The sequence below is a fragment of the Trachypithecus francoisi genome, unplaced genomic scaffold (genome assembly GCF_009764315.1).
Source record: "Trachypithecus francoisi isolate TF-2019V2 unplaced genomic scaffold, Tfra_2.0 Lachesis_group20, whole genome shotgun sequence".
Taxonomy (NCBI): domain Eukaryota; kingdom Metazoa; phylum Chordata; class Mammalia; order Primates; family Cercopithecidae; genus Trachypithecus; species Trachypithecus francoisi.
This window is the reverse complement of record NW_022681466.1, coordinates 13,374,565-13,391,716: the sequence shown is the minus strand read 5'-3', so window position 1 is coordinate 13,391,716 and position 17,152 is coordinate 13,374,565. Positions and strand designations below refer to the sequence as shown.

The 17,152-nt window shown below is 58.2% G+C and overlaps 2 protein-coding genes across 3 annotated transcripts; both read left to right on the top strand.

The window, feature by feature from the left end:
- Window positions 1-5,776: 5,776 nt before the first annotated feature.
- Window positions 5,777-15,891, top strand: PYCR1 (pyrroline-5-carboxylate reductase 1). 2 transcript variants are annotated; one of them, XM_033181620.1, is made up of 8 exons: window positions 5,777-5,979; window positions 11,767-11,893; window positions 12,125-12,195; window positions 12,788-12,964; window positions 13,152-13,373; window positions 13,553-13,645; window positions 13,809-13,972; window positions 14,915-15,891. In XM_033181620.1, exons 1-8 carry the CDS (start codon window positions 5,974-5,976, stop codon window positions 15,075-15,077), a joined length of 1,023 nt encoding a protein of 340 aa, XP_033037511.1. In that variant the 5' UTR covers window positions 5,777-5,973; the 3' UTR covers window positions 15,078-15,891. The 2 variants fall into 2 exon arrangements, with proteins under 2 accessions (XP_033037511.1, XP_033037510.1); XM_033181619.1 differs by having other exon boundaries at window positions 5,788-5,979; window positions 12,785-12,964.
- MYADML2 (myeloid associated differentiation marker like 2) lies at window positions 6,153-7,282 on the top strand. The gene has a single exon (XM_033181621.1). The coding sequence runs from the start codon at window positions 6,327-6,329 to the stop codon at window positions 7,248-7,250; it is 924 nt and encodes a 307-aa protein (XP_033037512.1). The 5' UTR covers window positions 6,153-6,326; the 3' UTR covers window positions 7,251-7,282.
- Window positions 15,892-17,152: the final 1,261 nt, after the last annotated feature.

The window sequence follows — 17,152 nt, the reverse complement described above, 5'->3', positions numbered from 1 at the left end:
GACCAGCCTGGCTAACACGGTGAAACCCCGTCTCTACTAAAAATACAAAAAACTAGCCGGGCGAGGTGGCGGGCGCCTGTAGTCCCAGCTACTTGGGAGGCTGAGGCAGGAGAATGGCGTGAACCCGGGAGGCGGAGCTTGCAGTGAGCTGAGATCCGGCCACTGCACTCCAGACCGGGCAACAGAGCAAGACTCCGTCTCAAAAAAAAAAAAAAAAAAAAAGAAATGGAGTCTCGCTCTGCCACCCAGGCTGGAGTGCAGTGGCACGATCTCAGCTCACTGCAACCTCTGCCTCCCTGGTTCCTGCCATTCTCCTGCCTCAGCCTCCCAAGTAGCTGGGACTACAGGCACCTGCCACCACGCACGGCCAATTTTTGTATTTTTAGTACAAACGGGGTTTCACCATGATGGCCTGGCTGGTCTCAAACTCCTGACCTCAGGTGATCTGCCTGCCTCAACCTCTCAACGCGCTGGGATTACAGGCATGACCCACTGTGCTGGGTCAGTATATTTTGTATTTTCAGTTCGAGGTTTGTTGAATACTTGGATATGGAAACCGAGGACAGATGGCCAAATGTAGCAGGTATCACCCACCTTCGGGCCAACTGAGGTTCCCATGGCCCCTCCTCCAGTTTAGTGACTTTGCTGGAGTGACACAGAATTCAGGGAAGTACTTTCCTCATTTTATTATTTATTGATTTACTTTCGGAGATGGGGTCTTACTGTGTTGCCCAGGCTGCAATGTGATGGCATAATCACAGTTCACTGCACCCTCAACCTGCTGGGTTCAAGCAATCCTCCCACCTCAACCTCCCAAGTAGCTGGGATTACAGGTGTGCATCACCACTCCCAACTCATTTTTTTTTTTTTGAGACAGAGTCTCTCTCACCCTGTCGCCCAGGCTGAAGTGCAGTGGTGCGATCTCAGCTCATGGCAACCTCGGTCTCCTGCGTTCAACTGATTCTACCTCAGCCTCCCCAGGAGCTGAGATTACAGGCATGTGACACGACACCCAGCCAATTTTTTTTTTTTTTTTTTTTTCTGAGACAGAGTCTCACTCTGTCGCCCAGGCTGGAGTGCAGCAGCATGATCTCCACTCACTGCAAGCTCCGCCTCCTAGGTTCATGCCCTTCTCCTGCCTCAGCCTCCCAAGTAGCTGGGACTACAGGCACCTGCCACCACGCCCGGCTAGTTTTTTGTATTTTTGTAAAGACGGGGTTTCACCATGTTAGCCAGGATGGTCTCTATCTCCTGACCTGGTGATCCGCCCGTCTCGGCCTCCCAAAGTGCTGGGATTACAGGCGTGAGCCTCTGCGCCTGGCCTTTTTTTTTTTTTTTTTGAGACGGAGTCTCACTCTGTCGCCCGGGCTGGAGTGCAGTGGCTGGATCTCAGCTCACTACAAGCTCCACCTCCCGGGTTCACGCCATTCTCCTGCCTCAGCCTCCCGAGTATCTGGGACTACAGGCGCCCGCCACCTCGCCCGGCTAGTTTTTTTGTATTTTTTAGTAGAGACGGGGTTTCACCGTGTTAGCCAGGATGGTCTCGATCTCTTGACCTCGTGATCCACCCGTCTCGGCCTCCCAAAGTGCTGGGATTACAGGCTTGAGCCACCGCGCCCTGCCCCGGCCTTTTTTTTTTTTTTTTTGAGACAGAATCTCGCTCTGTCGCCCAGGCTACAGTGCAGTGGCACATTCTCGGCTCACTGCAACCTCTGCCTCCCGGGTTCACGCCATTCTCCTGCCTCAGCCTTTCGAGTAGCTGGGACTACAGATGCCCACCACCATGCACGGCCAATGTTTGTATTTTTAGTAGAGATGGGGTTTTACCATGTTGGCCTGGCTGGTCTCAAACTCCTGACCTCAGGTGATCTGCCCGCCTCAACCTCTCAACGTGCTGGGATGACAGGCGTGAGCCACCGTGCCCGGCGCATTTATTATATCACAGTATCACAGGAAATACACAGGTTGAACCTGGAATATCTTGTAGTGCCAAAAAGGAAGTGCTTACACACACACACACACATTGATGGAAGCATGTCGGGGGGCCTGGCAGACCACAAGAGCCCCTGTAGCTCCGGATTCTAATCCAAACTATAAACACCCAGTCAGGCAGGGTGGCTCAGCCTGTAATACCAGCACTTCAGGAAGCTGAGGCAGGTGGATCACTTGAGGTCAGGAGTTCAAGACCAGGCTAGTCAACATGGTGAACCCCCATCTCTACTAAAAATACAAATATTAGCTTAGTGTAGTGACCAGCGCCTGTAAGCCCAGCTACTCAGGAGGCTGAGGCTGGAGAATCACTTGAACCCAGGAGACGGAGGTTGCAGTGAGCCAAGATCGTGCCACTGCACTCCAGTCTGGGTGACAGAGTAAGACTCCATCTCAAAAATACAACAACAGGACAGGTGTGATGGCTCATGCCTGTAATCCCAGCACTTTGGGAGGCCAAGGCAGGTGGATCACAAGGTCAAGAGATCAAGACCATCTGGTCAACATAGTGAAACCCTGTCTCTACTGAAGATACAAAAATTACCTGAGCATGGTGGCACGCACCTGTTGTCCCAGCTACTCGGGAGGCTGAAGCAGGAAAATTGCTTGAACCTGGGAGGTGGAGGTTGCAGTGAGTCAAGATCATGTCACTGCACCCCAGCCTGGGTGACAGAGCTAGACTCCATCTCAAAAAAACAAAACAAACAAACAAAAAAAAACACGCCACCACCAACAAAGTAGAAACATCTGTAAATCCACACTGCTATAGACATATCACTGAACAAACAAATAAATGGGGGAGGAGACAAGTCTCCTTTGCAGAAAAATTCTACGTAATTTTTGTAGACACTCTGCCCCTAGGGAGGGGGAACCTAACCCCCACTTCTTCCTTGGGGGCTGCAAATTGTGACTTCTCCACAAAGGGCACCATGTGAACAGGAGGACTTCACAGTAGAGAAACCTGACAGGCTCTGAGTCAGCCAGGTGGCCCAGGCCAGCCCCACCCATGACCTGGCAGGTGGAGAGCATATGTCCTTGACAGGCCGGGATGAGGAGGGGACTTCAACTCTGTGGTCTTCCTCCCAAAACCCACATCCCCTGTCTAACCAAGAGAAAGATATCAGACCAATCCCAACAGAGAGACACGCTCCAAAACACCTGCCAGCGCTCCTCAAAACTGCCAAGGTCATCGAACACGAGAGAAGCCAAGAGGAGCCTGAGACCTGAGGACTGAGTGTGCTGTGGGGTCCGGGATGGGCTCCAGGGACAGGAAAAGGACAGCGAGTGAAACTGAGGCAATAGGAATCAAGTGCGAGCCTTAGTCTATAACAATGTGTCAGTATTGGCTGTGATTCATTCACTGTAACAAAGCCCGACCGGCACAGCTCACTAGGAGGTTAACCACAGGAAGGCTGGGTAAGGGCTGTGTGGGAGGCTGTACTACCTGGTCAATTTTTCTGCTAATCGAAAAATGTTCTAAGGCTGGGCACGGTGGCTCACGCCTGCAATCCCAATGCTCTGGGAGGCCAGGCAGTTGGATCACCTGGGGTCGGGAGGTCCAGACCAGTCTGACCAACATGGAGAAACCCCATCTCTACTAAAAATACAAAATTAGCCGGGCATCGTGGTGCACGCCTGTAGTCCCAGCTACTCGGGAGGCTGAGGAAGGAGAATTGCTTTAACCTGGGAGGTGGAGGTTGCAGTAAACTGAGATTGCACCACTGCACTCCAGTCTAGGTGACAGAGTGAGACTTCGTCTCAAAAAAAAAAAAAAAGAAAAAGAAAAAAGAAAAAAAAGAAAAAGGAAGACCAGGTCTGTGAAATCTAAGGTCACATCGTCATAATCGAAGAATTAAATTAAGTGTCTGGTGGGAGGGAGAGCTCAGACGTGACGAGATGAAGGGTATGTGAATGTCTGTCACGCTATTTTGTAGCCCTTCTGTGGATTTAAGTTTTTCTAACTAAAACGTTCAGGAAATGCCTACAAGGATCTACCAGAAAATGTTCAAAGTGGTTGAATCCAGGTGATGCAATTACAGGCAATTTTTGTTTCTCTTCGTAGTAACAAAGCTGGACGCGGTGGTTCACGCCTGTAATTCCAACACTTTGGGAGGCTGAGGCGGGTGGATTGCCTGAGGTCAGAAGTTCTAAACCAGCCTGGCCAACATAGTAAAACCCCGTTTCTACTAAAAATACAAAAATTTAGCTGGGCATGGTTGCAGGCGCCTGTAATCCCAGCTGCTAGGGTGGCTGAGGCAGGAGAATCGCTCGAACCCGGGAGGCAGAGGTTGCAGTGAGCCGAGATTTCGCCATTGCACTCCAGCCTGGGAAGAGCAAAACTCCATCTCAAAAAAAGAAAAAATTGGCCGGGCACAGTGGCTCAAGCCTGTAATCCCAGCACTTTGGGAGGCCGAGGCGGGTGGATCACAAGGTCAGGAGATCGCAACCATCCTGGCTAACACCGTGAAACCCCATCTCTACTAAACGACACAAAAAACTAGCCAGGCGTGGTGGCGGGCACCTGTAGTCCCAGCTACGCGGGAGGCTGAGGCAGGAGAAAGGCGTGAACCCGGGGGGCGGAGCTTGCAGCGAGCCAAGATAGCGCCACTGTACTCCAGCCTGGGGCACAGAGCAAGACTCCGTCTCAAAAAAAAAAAAAGAAAGAAAGAAAAAACTTTAAAATTTGGTAAGAAATAATTTTTTTTTTCCAGCCAGGCACAGTGGCTCACGCCTGTAATCCCAGCACTTTGGGAGGCCAAGGCGGGTGGATCACGAGGTCGGGAAATCGAGACCATCCTGGCAAACATGGTGAAACCCCGTCTCAACTAAAAATACAAAAAATTAGCCGGGCGTGGTGGTGGGCGCCTGTAGTCCCAGCTACTCGGGAGGCTGAGGCAGGAGAATGGCTTGAACCAGTGAGGCGGAACTTGCAGTGAGCCGAGATCTCACCACTGCACCCCAGCCTGAGCAACAGAGTGAGACTTCGTTTAAAAAAAAGAAAACAAAAAGAAATCTTTTTTTTTCCTTTTCAAAAACATTTCATATTTTAGTTTAAAAATGGAAGATTTGGGAGTGACTGCAAATGGTTAAATAAATAAGTAAATAAATAAATAAATAATAAATAAATAAATAAATAAAAAGAGGCAGGAGGATCACTTAAGCCTGGGAGGTTGAGGCTGCAGTGAGCTGTGATCTCACCACTGCATTCCAACCTGGGTGACAGAGCTAGACCCTGCCTTGGAAAAAAAAGAGGGGCCGGGCCTAGGGGCTCACACCTGTAATCCCAGCGCTTTGGGAGGCCGAGGCAGGCGGATCAAGAGGTCAAGAGATCAAGACCAGCCTGGCCAACATAGTGAAACCCCGTCTCTGTTAAAAATACAAAAAAAATTAGCCGGGCGCGGTGCCTCACGCCTGTAATCCCAGCTACTCGGGAGGCTGAGGCAGGATAACTGCTTGAACGCGGGAGCCAAGATCGCACCATCGCACTCCAGCCTGGGCGACACAGCAAGGCTCCATCTCAAAAAAAAGGGAAGAGTTGAGTGTTTGTCTAGGTGTTTAATGTGAAGAACAAATGAAGAGCCCGGAATGGCCCCTGCAGACGGTAACTAACAGTCAAACGTCTCTGCCCCAGGCAGAATGAGGGTGGGGAGGGGGGCTTGGGGAGTAGAGCCACGGTCTCCATGCTCTGCTCCCCCCATGGCCACAGTAGAGCCCTGTGAACCTCAGGCTATGACAGCAGGATCCTGAAGCCCGCGCAGGCTCTGAACCACACGGCCATCCAGAAGAGGTGGGATAAGTGCTGGGGAAATCCCCTTACCCGCCGCGAGCCCTGGCTGCCTCCCGCCTCCTACACCCCTCCCCCACACAGCTGGCCCTGGAGGCTGCTGGAGCTGGGGTTACCCTGGGGACCCTCATGCTCTCTGCTCCCTTCCTTCTCCCTCCCCCTCCCCCGAGAGCTGTGAAACCAACTCACCAGACTGACAGATGCAGGTGCGCCGGGAGGCAGCGGAAGGTGGAGGTGGGGGTGGTGCCAGCAGCCAACGGGTTAATGGTCCCGGCAGGGGCTCCACAGCGGACCAGGGGTCAGATGTCTCTCTAAGATGGGGACAGGCACGTGGGCTGCTATTCTAGGGCTCTGATCACAGCTGTCTATTTATAGCGCTGGGGGGGCCGCCTCACATAGGCAGCAGAGAGGCTGCCCTGCTGCAATGTCACCGTCGTCACCGCCTCTGCAGGCTGCGGGCGCCTGCCACTACTGCAGGGAACTGAGGGGTCTTGGTCCAGCAGGGACCCCAGGGCCTTGGAGCACTGTGTGAGCCGGAAACGTGGCTGGCCAGATGGGCAGCGCCATGGAGCCCCCTGGGAGTGCATACCTGCACCTGGGCGCCGTGACGTCCCCTGTGGGCACAGCCCGCGTGCTGCAGCTGGCCTTTGGCTGCACCACCTTCAGCCTGGTGGCCCACCGGGGCGGCTTCACGGGCGTCCAGGGCACTTTCTGCATGGCTGCCTGGGGCTTCTGCTTTGCTGTCTCCGCACTGGTGGTGGCCTGTGAGTTCACACGGCTCCATGGCTGCCTGCGGCTCTCCTGGGGCAACTTCACCGCCGCCTTCGCCATGCTGGCCACCCTGCTGTGCGCCACGGCTGCGGTCCTGTACCCGCTGTACTTCGCCCGGCGGGAGTGTCCCCCCGAGCCTGCCGGCTGTGCTGTCAGGGACTTCCGCCTGGCAGCCAGCGTCTTCGCCGGGCTCCTCTTTCTGGCCTACGCCATGGAGGTGGCCCTGACGCGGGCCCGGCCCGGCCAGGTGACCAGCTACATGGCCACAGTGTCAGGGCTCCTCAAGATCGTCCAGGCCTTTGTGGCCTGCATCATCTTTGGGGCGCTGGTCCACGACAGCCGCTACGGGCGCTATGTGGCCACCCAGTGGTGCGTCGCCGTCTATAGCCTGTGCTTCCTTGCCACAGTGGCCGTGGTGGCCCTGAGTGTGATGGGCCACACAGGGGGCCTGGGCTGCCCCTTTGACCGGCTGGTGGTGGTGTACACGTTCCTGGCTGTGCTCCTGTACCTCAGTGCCGCCGTGATCTGGCCAGTCTTCTGTTTCGATCCCAAGTATGGCGAGCCCAAACGGCCCCCTGACTGCGCTCGAGGCAACTGTCCCTGGGACAGCCAGCTGGTGGTGGCCATCTTCACCTATGTCAACCTGCTCCTGTACGTCGCTGACCTCGCCTACTCCCAGAGGATTCGCTTCGTGCCCAGCCTGTAGCCCACAGCGGCAGCCCGCCCACCTCTGCTCTCTGGCCAGCAGCTCCAGGCCCTGCAAGGGAAACTCAGGTGAACCAAGGTGTCAAGTAGCGAGTAGGAGGGAAGTCGCGGGCTCAGGGCAGATGGAGTACAACGGGAGAGGTCGCTCCCTGACTTCCAGGCTGGGCTCACGGAGGAATGGAGGGACGGGGCAGGACAGCAGGACTGAGGCCCTGAGCAGACGCAGGGGAGGGCCTCACCTAGACCAATCCCCAGCTCTCTCTCTCTCAGCATTTCCCGGCGCTCCTGGGGCTCAGTGCTGGTCACTGTAACATAAGGGAAAACTTTTTTTTTTTTTTTTTTGAGACGGAGTCTCGCTCTGTCGCCCAGGCTGGAGTGCAGTGGCCGGATCTCAGCTCACTGCAAGCTCCGCCTCCCGGGTTTATGCCATTCTCTCGCCTCAGCCTCCCGAGTAGCTGGGACTACAGGCGCCCGCCATCTCGCCCGGCTAATTTTTTGTATTTTTTTAGTAGAGACGGGGTTTCACCGTGTTAGCCAGGATGGTCTGGATCTCCTGACCTCGTGATCCGCCCGTCTCGGCCTCCCAAAGTGCTGGGATTACAGGCTTGAGCCACCGCGCCCGGCCACATAAGGGAAAACTTTAAAGCCGCTGCTGCTGTGACCCATTTTGCAGCTGGGGACGCTGAGGCTAGAAGGATTTGCGAGGCACCCAGTACCTCCATTAGTGTCTATAGACCACACTCAGGCTGGGTAAGGCAAGCTGAAAAATGAATGACTTCCAGAGGAAAGGCACCCAGGAGAGCAGCTGGGCCAATTGAGGGGAGGGAGGGGCGTGGGGAGCCGGAACCACTCCTGGCTCAGAGAGGCAGCTCCCAGAACCCTGGGAAGAGGGGCCTGCCTGGGGAGCTGTGCCGGCGCACAGAGGAGCCAGAAATCTGGACCAGCCTCTCCCACCCATGTCTGGGAAGCCTCCGGGCTAGTAGCCACAGCCTTTGGAAGCAGGCTGCCTCCGCGGTGTCCGCAGGCTGGAAGTGGTGCAGGTGGCCTGGAAGAGCCTACAGAGCCCAGCGGCGGCAAGTGCACAGTGGATGGGGAGGACCTGGTTCTGCCATAGCCACAGAGCCCCACCTGGACACCCACCATCGGCTGTGACAAAGCAGCTTCAGCAGTGGCCGGGTGGGCATCTGTGCACTGTGGGCCTCTGTGGCACTGGGGGGGAGCCCAGCTGAGGACAGCCGCTGGACACAGAGTCTGGGCACTGTTTGCCTCTGCTCAAGGGTCCAGTTGCCCAAACACTCCTGACGCCGAGGCCATCATCCTCCACGCTCCAGCCAGCTTCTCCTGCACAGAAGCCCAGCCTGGACCAGCCAGGAGCTGACCCACTGGCCGCCCCGAGTCCAAGCCGGGTGGGCAGTGGCACAACAGCCCCTCAGCCCATTGACTGGGTCCCACTGACGTCCTTGAGCAGGAAATAAACGCTGACATTTAGATGCACCCTGCCTCTGGACCAGCAGTTTCTTCTGAGGGGACCGTGGGCACCTGCCCCTCCTGGCGGCCCCTCCTAGCATGCTCTGGGGGAAGGCTGAGGAAGAAGTGGCCTGGGATTGCGGTCAGGGCAGGCTGGGCTCCTAAGGGTCTGAGCAGCCTCCTGGGGAAGGGTCAGGTAGTGTCCTCTGCCTCAGAGGGGTGACAGGTCAGCCTGGCTCCGACAGGCACCTGTGGCTCATGCCCATCCCTCCCAGAGGCCTGCAGCGCTCACCTCCTCCCCCATGCCCATCTGGGGGTCTTGAGAGGCCCTGGACACAGCGATAGACAGACGCATTGTTGCTCCTTTTGGATGGCGGTCCCCACAACCAGGCCCGTGCTGCTGCCATGAAGAATATAAGGGGGCCGGGCACGGTGGCTCAAGCCTGTAATCCCAGCACTTTGGGAGGCCGAGACGGGCGGATCACGAGGTCAGGAGATCAAGACCATCCTGGCTAACACCGTGAAACCCCGTCTCTACTAAAAAAAAATACAAAAAACTAGCCGGGCGAGGTGGCGGGCGCCTGTAGTCCCAGCTACTCGGGAGGCTGAGGCAGGAGAATGGCGTAAACCCGGGAGGCGGAGCTTGCAGTGAGCTGAGATCCGGCCACTGCACTCCAGTCTGGGCGACAGAGCGAGACTCCGTCTCAACAACAACAACAAAAAAGAATATAAGGAAGGGGCCTCGCTGGCCGCTGAGGAGAGGTCTTGCTCACGTTAGCCAACAAACAGGGTCTGGCTGACGTCCTTTACTCAGAGCGGGTGGGTCAATGGCAGATCCCAGACAAGGGCAGTCAGCTGTGGGGCCTGCCGTTGGCTGAGGGTGGCGGGGAGGGGGTGCAGGGATCACCTGCCTCCTGACTCAGGGGAGACCTGGGCACCAGTCTTGCAGGGGACCCAGCCTCCTCTCCTTTTTTCTGCTGGCCAGAATTCTGAAATGAGTTAATTGTCACCAACTTCCCAATTTCCTCCCTGTACAGTGGCCTTCTGCCACCTTCTCAAAGGTCCTGAGGGAGAGAAAGGAAGGGGAGGAGGCCCAGGGCTAGGAGGTCTGGCTGGAGGCTTCCTTCAGAGTTAATGCTGTTGATGGTGTATCCCTGGCCCAGAGGGCTGTCCATTTTGGATATTTGGGTTTTTAGGTAAAATAGTTACTTGTTGTTATCACTTGGGGAAAACTGATTTTGAAATGGCCTGGGAGCTTGGCTCTCAAAGCACCATGGCGATGCGAGCCTTTGTGCCCCAGGTTTGAGCTGTCCATCTGGACAAGCTCCTCCCATGGCCACCACAGAGCAGCCTCCCAGTGTTGGTGGTGGTCATTACATGTCTACAGTGGGGGGAACAGGGAGACAGACAGCCAGAACACGTGGTCCCGCCGCTGTGGCAGGAGCGTCCCAGACCTTCTGAAATGATGTGCTAGAATAGCCTGTCATCATCTAAGATACAGCACAGAAAAAATAAGGTAGCTCCTCTCACCCCCTGGCAGGGGAATGGGCTGCCAGTGATCCCTTCTGACTTCGCCCTTAATCTCGCCACCGACAGGGACCCTGACTATCCAGAGCCCGAATCAGATGAACTCTGAGCATGCTCTCAGGGGGAAGTGACTGGAGCTTCACTCTCCCTAAAATCCAGGGCAGGCGTGATGTTTGGCTATTGGAGGATGCTCCGGGTCGCATGGGAGGGGGGCACGATGGGGTGGGCGTCTTGCGTTTGCTAGCGGAGCACCACTGTGTGCCCAGTTAGAAGAACACCCGTGGCTGCAATGTCATGTCTTTCTTTTCTTTTCCTTTCTTCTTTTCTTCTTCTTCTTCTTCTTTTTTTTTTAGGTGGAGTCTTACTCTTGTTGCCCAGGCTGGAGTGCAGAGGCCCAATCCCGGCTCACTGCAACCTCCACCTCCCGGGTTCAAGCGATTCTCCTGCCTCAGCTTCTCAAGTAGCTGGGATTACAGACGTCCGCCACCACACCCGGCTAATTTTTTGTATTTTTAGTAGAGATGGGGTTTCACCATGCTGGCCAGGCTGGTCTCGAACTCCTGACCTCAGGTGATCCGCCCACTTCGGCCTCCCAAAGTGCTGGGATTACAGGAGTGAGCCAACGCGCCCAGCGGAAATAGTGTTATATTTAAAATATTTCCACTTGGCAAATTGTTTTCAACCCCGACCCCGCACACACACACACACACAAAAGGAAAGAAAACGCGGTGCAGCCGGGCTTCTCCAAACTCGATGACAGTAGAAGGGACTGATTCTCGGAGAGCACCGGCCACGCGCCCAAGGCCGCCAGCTTGACGCGTCCGTGTCCGGGTGGCCCAAGACAAAGCCCTGCGTGCAGGGCCGCCTCGGACCGCCCCCTCCGCCCGCGTCCTCGGACCCCACGTGTAGGTCCCAGGAAGCGCGACCCGGAGGAGCGCGGGTCAGGGGACCGCGAGCCTGAGAGGCTGTGCGTCCGGGGGTCGGGGGATCCCAGGGCACGGGAGCGGCGCGGCCCGGCGGACGGCGCGGGAGGGGCGCGCGGATGATGCAACCGCTTTGGCGCCGCCGCGCGCTCTGATTGGCCAGCGCCTGGCGGCCGCGCCCGGATTTGCTGGCGCGACGGGGGCGGGGCGGGGGTGCGGGTGCCGCGTGGCGGGCGCGGCGCGGAGGGTTGGGGACGATCTGCGTACGGTAGCTGGGTTGGGTCGGGCTCCGGGAATGGTGGGCCGCGGCTGCCGGGTGGGGCGCGACGGTAGCCTAGCTCCGGGCGGGGTGGGAGCCCGGGCGGGGGACCCCCGGGGCGCCGGGTCCTGCCCGTACTTTTCCCCCTTCCCAGTCATTTCCTCTGCGGAGCCGCTACCCCTGCAGTGGGTGCGGGACCCCTCGCCGCTCTGGCTAGGGGATCCGGAGCAGTTAGCGGGCCAGGGCCATCGGACAGCAAAGTGGAAAGCCGGGTGGGCACCCGGCTGCGGCAGGAGCGGTCAGGCTGGCACTGCCCTCCTAACTTGCTTTGATCCTGCCAGTCTCATCCCGCAGAGCCGGTGCCATCTGTGGGGGCTTTGGGCCGGGGGTCTCCCGACAGCATGAGCGTGGGCTTCATCGGCGCTGGCCAGCTGGCTTTTGCCCTGGTCAAGGGCTTCACAGCAGCAGGTAGGTCCCCAGGTGGGGGACGGTGAGGTCCACTGAGACAGACTGCCCCGTTTCCACTTCTGCAGGGCTGGGGGCTGAAGGTGGGGGCTGGGTCACAAGACCTGAATCCTGGGGGAACTGGCAGCTTCTGTGTGTTTGGGGCTTTACCTGTGCTGTCTTACTCTTCTTCCTGGGGATGCGGAGGGAGGGAAGCCAGAACTGGCCATGAAGAGGAACTCTTTCCCCTCTCAGGCATCTTGGCTGCCCACAAGATAATGGCTAGCTCCCCAGACATGGACCTGGCCACGGTTTCTGCCCTCAGGGTAGGTGCAGGTGAAAGGGGGAAAGGAGACTGAGTCCCTGTGGGGCTGGGAGTGGAGATGCAGGAGTGCTCCCACCCAGTGAGGGCAGGGGCCCTGGGCTGGAGTCTCATGGACCCTGCCTCCTTGCCCTGCCAGTTTCTCTTGGGACCTGGGTGGTGAGTGTATACAGCTAATAGGAGGGTGTTGCTCTGGAACGGAGCTCCCTGCACAGAGTTAAAGTTTCGAGGGGTCCTCTGAGGGCCTGGCAGGTGGGGCCACAGCCGGGCAGCCACAGAGCACATCTGGGGGGTGCTTGAGACCACCACTCACACGTGGAGAGCAGGGGTCTGGGGAACGGCAGTCTGAGGCTGGTGGCAGGGTGGTGGTGTGGATGGAGGCTCCTTTTCTGTCTGCAATAGGGACACATTCCATACAGAGTTCCTCCATTTCTGGGTGGGAACGGTCATCAAGGCGGTGGTCAGAGCCCTGAGCCCCCAGCCCTGCCCACGCCCAACTCGCATTGTCTGTGCCGTTCTACCTGTGGGGCTCTTCGCTTGGTGGGGGTGCAGACAGCCACAGGAACAGGCTAAGCCCACCTGTTGCCCCACAGAAGATGGGGGTGAAGCTGACACCCCACAACAAGGAGACCGTGCAGCACAGTGATGTGCTCTTCCTGGCCGTAAAGCCACACATCATCCCCTTCATCCTGGATGAGATAGGCACCCACATTGAGGACAGGCACATCGTGGTGTCCTGTGCGGCAGGCGTCACCATCGGCTCCATAGAGAAGGTAGCACTGCAGGCCTAGTGGGGTGTGGAGAGGGGCTGTCTGCAGCCCTGGCCCTCAGTACCTCAGTGTTCGTCTGCAAAAGGGTTGCAGTGTCCGGCCCACTGGGACAGCTCGGGCGCTGCTCGGGGGGTGGGTGCATCTAGGCACTGCGTCCAAGGCCAGACAGACACACTGGTTTCTCTTCCAGAAGCTGTCAGCGTTTCGGCCGGCCCCTAGGGTCATCCGCTGCATGACCAACACCCCCGTCGTGGTGCGGGAGGGGGCCACCGTGTACGCCACAGGCACACACGCCCAGGTGGAGGACGGGAGGCTCTTGGAGCAGCTGCTGAGCAGCGTGGGCTTCTGCACAGAGGTGGAAGAGGACCTGATCGATGCCGTCACGGGGCTCAGTGGCAGCGGCCCCGCCTACGTGAGGACTGTGGGGACAGATGGCAGCGGCGGACACTTCCCAGGACCACAGGGCACATCTGTCCCTGCCCCCCTGGGAGGGCCACGGTGGAGGGCTCCAAGGCTGTGGGAACTGGAGCTTGCCCAGAAGGGAAGGAGGAGAAGCCCAGGAGAGAGGCTCAGGGTGCCTTCTCCCCACAGGCATTCACAGCCCTGGATGCCCTGGCTGACGGGGGCGTGAAGATGGGACTTCCACGGCGCCTGGCAGTCCGCCTCGGGGCCCAGGCCCTCCTGGTCAGTGTGTTTCCTGACCCTCTGGTGGGGCCACTCCGTGCAGGGCCCTGGGGCCTCACTGGGAGGAGCCAAGTGGGGAGTCAGTGGGTGCTGCGGTGGCTGGGGCAGTCCCCTGCGGAGGCAGGTGGGTGCTCACAGCTGTCAGCCTTTCTTCTGGCTGCAGGGGGCTGCCAAGATGCTGCTGCACTCAGAACAGCACCCAGGCCAGCTCAAGGACAACGTCAGCTCTCCGGGTGGGGCCACCATCCATGCCTTGCATGTGCTGGAGAGTGGGGGCTTCCGCTCCCTGCTCATCAACGCTGTGGAGGCCTCCTGCGTCCGCACACGGTGGGCCCCCACCCTGCCCACTTCCCTGGTCTCCAGTCCTTGCATGGCGAGGCCTCCATCTCGCGTACATCGGCTCATTCACGCACTCAGCAGATATGTATTGAACTCCAGCCTGGCGTTGGGCAGGACACGGGGCCCTGAGGTTCCCTGGGTTACCGTGTGCAGTGCTCCTCCCCACCTTCCGTTTCCTGAGGAGGGGACATCCACAGAGGGACCCGGATGCTCTGCCCTGTGCTCCCCACATAGGTCCACCATCGTCATAGCCAGGAGCGTCATTCGAGCCAGGGGCCACACCAGTAGGGTGGCGGGGTGGCCAGGCACGTTAGGAAACCTCTGTGTGCCTGGTTCCACCTTCCCCCTGCCCTCGCTGGGGGATTAAGTTAGACCAGCAGGACACACAGCAGCATCCAGGCACAAGGAAAATTCCATGGAAGGTGAAAGAAGGAAAGAGCAGGAGAGAGACAGTTTGCTGTTTGCCTGGGATCCCACAGCTGGTCAAAGGCAGAGCCAGGCTGAGAGCTGCTGTCCCCAGTTCAGGTCTGCAGGGCGAGTGAGGACGTCCTTCTTGCCACACTGCCCACTCTCCAGTCCAGACACTCTCAGACTCTGCGAGTGCCACCCTATAACAGTGAGGGGAACATGAGGGGCCTGGCCTCACCTCCAGCCTGCAGGAGAGACGGGCATAAACCCACATCCTGTGGTGGGGCCATGAGAACTCAGGTCTGGGGGGTGCTGCGGGGAGATTTGGGGATGCTGAGCTGATTCCAGTGAGAGGAGCCCAGCAGCTGTGTGGGGGTGTGTCGCTGGCAGAGGGGAATAAAGGTGCTGAGATGAGGGTGACAGCATTGCCCAGGGCTGACTGGCACTGGGAGCTGTGGGCTTCGCTCTCTCTTCCTGGGTGTACGCTTGTGCTCCAAACCCAACCTCTCCCTGCCTCTCCAGGGAGCTGCAGTCCATGGCTGACCAGGAGCAGGTGTCACCAGCCGCCATCAAGAAGACCATCCTGGACAAGGTGAAGCTGGAATCCCCTGCAGGGACCTCTCTGTCGCCTTCTGGCCACACGAAGCTGCTCCCCCGCAGCCTGGCGCCAGTGGGCAAGGATTGACATGTCCTGCCTGACCACCACCCTGCCACCACTTTCTCTTCTGTCATCACTAGGGGGACTAGGGGGTCCCCGATAGTGGCCCACTGTCTGGCTCTGATCAGCGCAGGGGCCAGCCAGGGACATAGCCAGGGAGGGGCCACGTCACTTCCCACTGGAAATCTCTGTGGTCTGCAAGTGCTTCCCAGCCCAGAACAGGGGCGGATTCCCCAACCTCAACCTCCTTTCTCCTCTGCTCCCAAACCATGTCAGGACCACCTTCCTCTAGCGCTCAGGAGCCCGGAGGGTCTTCACCCACTCTTACTCCAGTGTCAGCTGGCATGGGCTCCTTCCTGAGTGCAAAGGTCAAGGGTCCCCTCTGTGAAGGCTCAGCAGAGGTGGGATCCCACACCCCCTCCTGGCCCCTCCCTGCCCTCCATTCAGGGAGAAACCTTTCCTTCCCGTGTGAGAAGGCCCGGAGGGTCCATGCATCCCGAGTCCAGCGTGAAGGGCCACAGCCCCTCTTGGCTGCCAAGCACCCAGATCCCACAGACATTTGGGGAAAGGGCTCCTTGGGTTGCCGGTGAACTTCCTGTGGCCACCGCCTCCTGCTCCTGACCTCCCTGGCAGGGTGCTATCACTTCTGTCCTGGCCCTTCCAGTTTTATAAATTGGTTTCCAACCCCTAGTGCCCTGACTTCTGTTTGCCAGATGAGGAGGGAGGCCCTGCCTGTCAGGGAGGGTGGTCACGGTGGATGGAATAGTGGGGCCTTCAACTGATTAGACAAGGCCTGCCCACATCTTGGAGCCTTACTGATTAAAATGTCAATGTAATCTAATGCAAAAGTCTGCAGAGTCAAGCATTAGTCTCATGCAACCCCACCCCCACCCCCGCCAGAAACAGAATAATGTTTGACCAAACGCTCACGCACCCTGTGGCCAGTCAAGTGGACACATACAGTCAGCCATCCCAGGATCCCAGGAGGCCCACAGGATTGGAGGAGCTGCTGAGGGTTGGGTTACAAGGGCCAGGGATGCTCTGATTCCTTCAGCCAACACATAGTTACTGAGTATGGAGACAGCAAGATGAGGCCTCCTTCCCTCCAGAGGCAGTGCACACTGTGTGAGGGGAGGTGGGCTGGGTGGCAGCAGGGTGTCAGGGTGTGCAGGGGTTAGGAGAGCTGAGCAGCTTTCTGGAACTTCATCATGGGAACTCATTTCCAGAGCCCCCACAGGCCCACAGCAGAATGATGCTTGGTATGTATGAGGCATGTGGAGGGGCGCTTGGGGGACAGACTCCAGCACTTCCCTCCGAGGGAGGGAAGACATGCAGGGGAACAGGAAGGAAACGCTGCGGCAGGGCAGATGGCATGGGTACATCCTCCACTGCCACTCTCCACCTGGCGAGAGTCCTGGCCGCTCCCCACAAACTGAGCACCCACCCCACCCAGGCACAAAGGGGATGGCAGGTGGGGTGAGTGCCTGCTGTCTGGCTGGGATCTGGCAGTGCAGGAGCTAAGCAGGGGACACAGATGGCCAGTGCTGGGCCAGGAGTCCCTGCAGCCCCCTGAAGGTCCCCTCCTGCGTGGGTGGACGTGGGCATCAAGCGGGCGGGGAATGCCCTTGTGTCAGGGCTGTGAGCAATAGAATCACCCCCTGCCCCAGCAAAGTGCCCGGCAGTGCTGGGAGACCCTGGCATCCCTCCTACCTGGGCAGAGGTGCTCCCAGAAGAGATTGTCCCACAGGCCACAGGCCTGTCCCACGACCAAAGCTGCCCCCTGACTGTTCCCCTCAAAGCCAGTTTCCCTGCCAGCGCCACTCTCAGGTGCTGACGCAGAGCAAGATGAGGGGTGTGGGGCTGCCAAAGGTGCTTCTGCCCTGAGGACACAAAGCCAGCAGGCAACATGGGTTTCAAGTGAGGCAGACAGGTGTTGGGCCCCAGAGGAAGCACAGGGAGGTGGGGAGGTGAGGAGGTGGCGGGGCAGGGGGTGCGGAGAGGCTTTGCAGGGAGGTTTTGCTTCAGCAGGCGGGCCCTAGGAGCCTTCCCGCTGTGGGTTCCTGATTAAGCAGAGGCAGGTAGAGCCAGAGTCCACAGGAGGC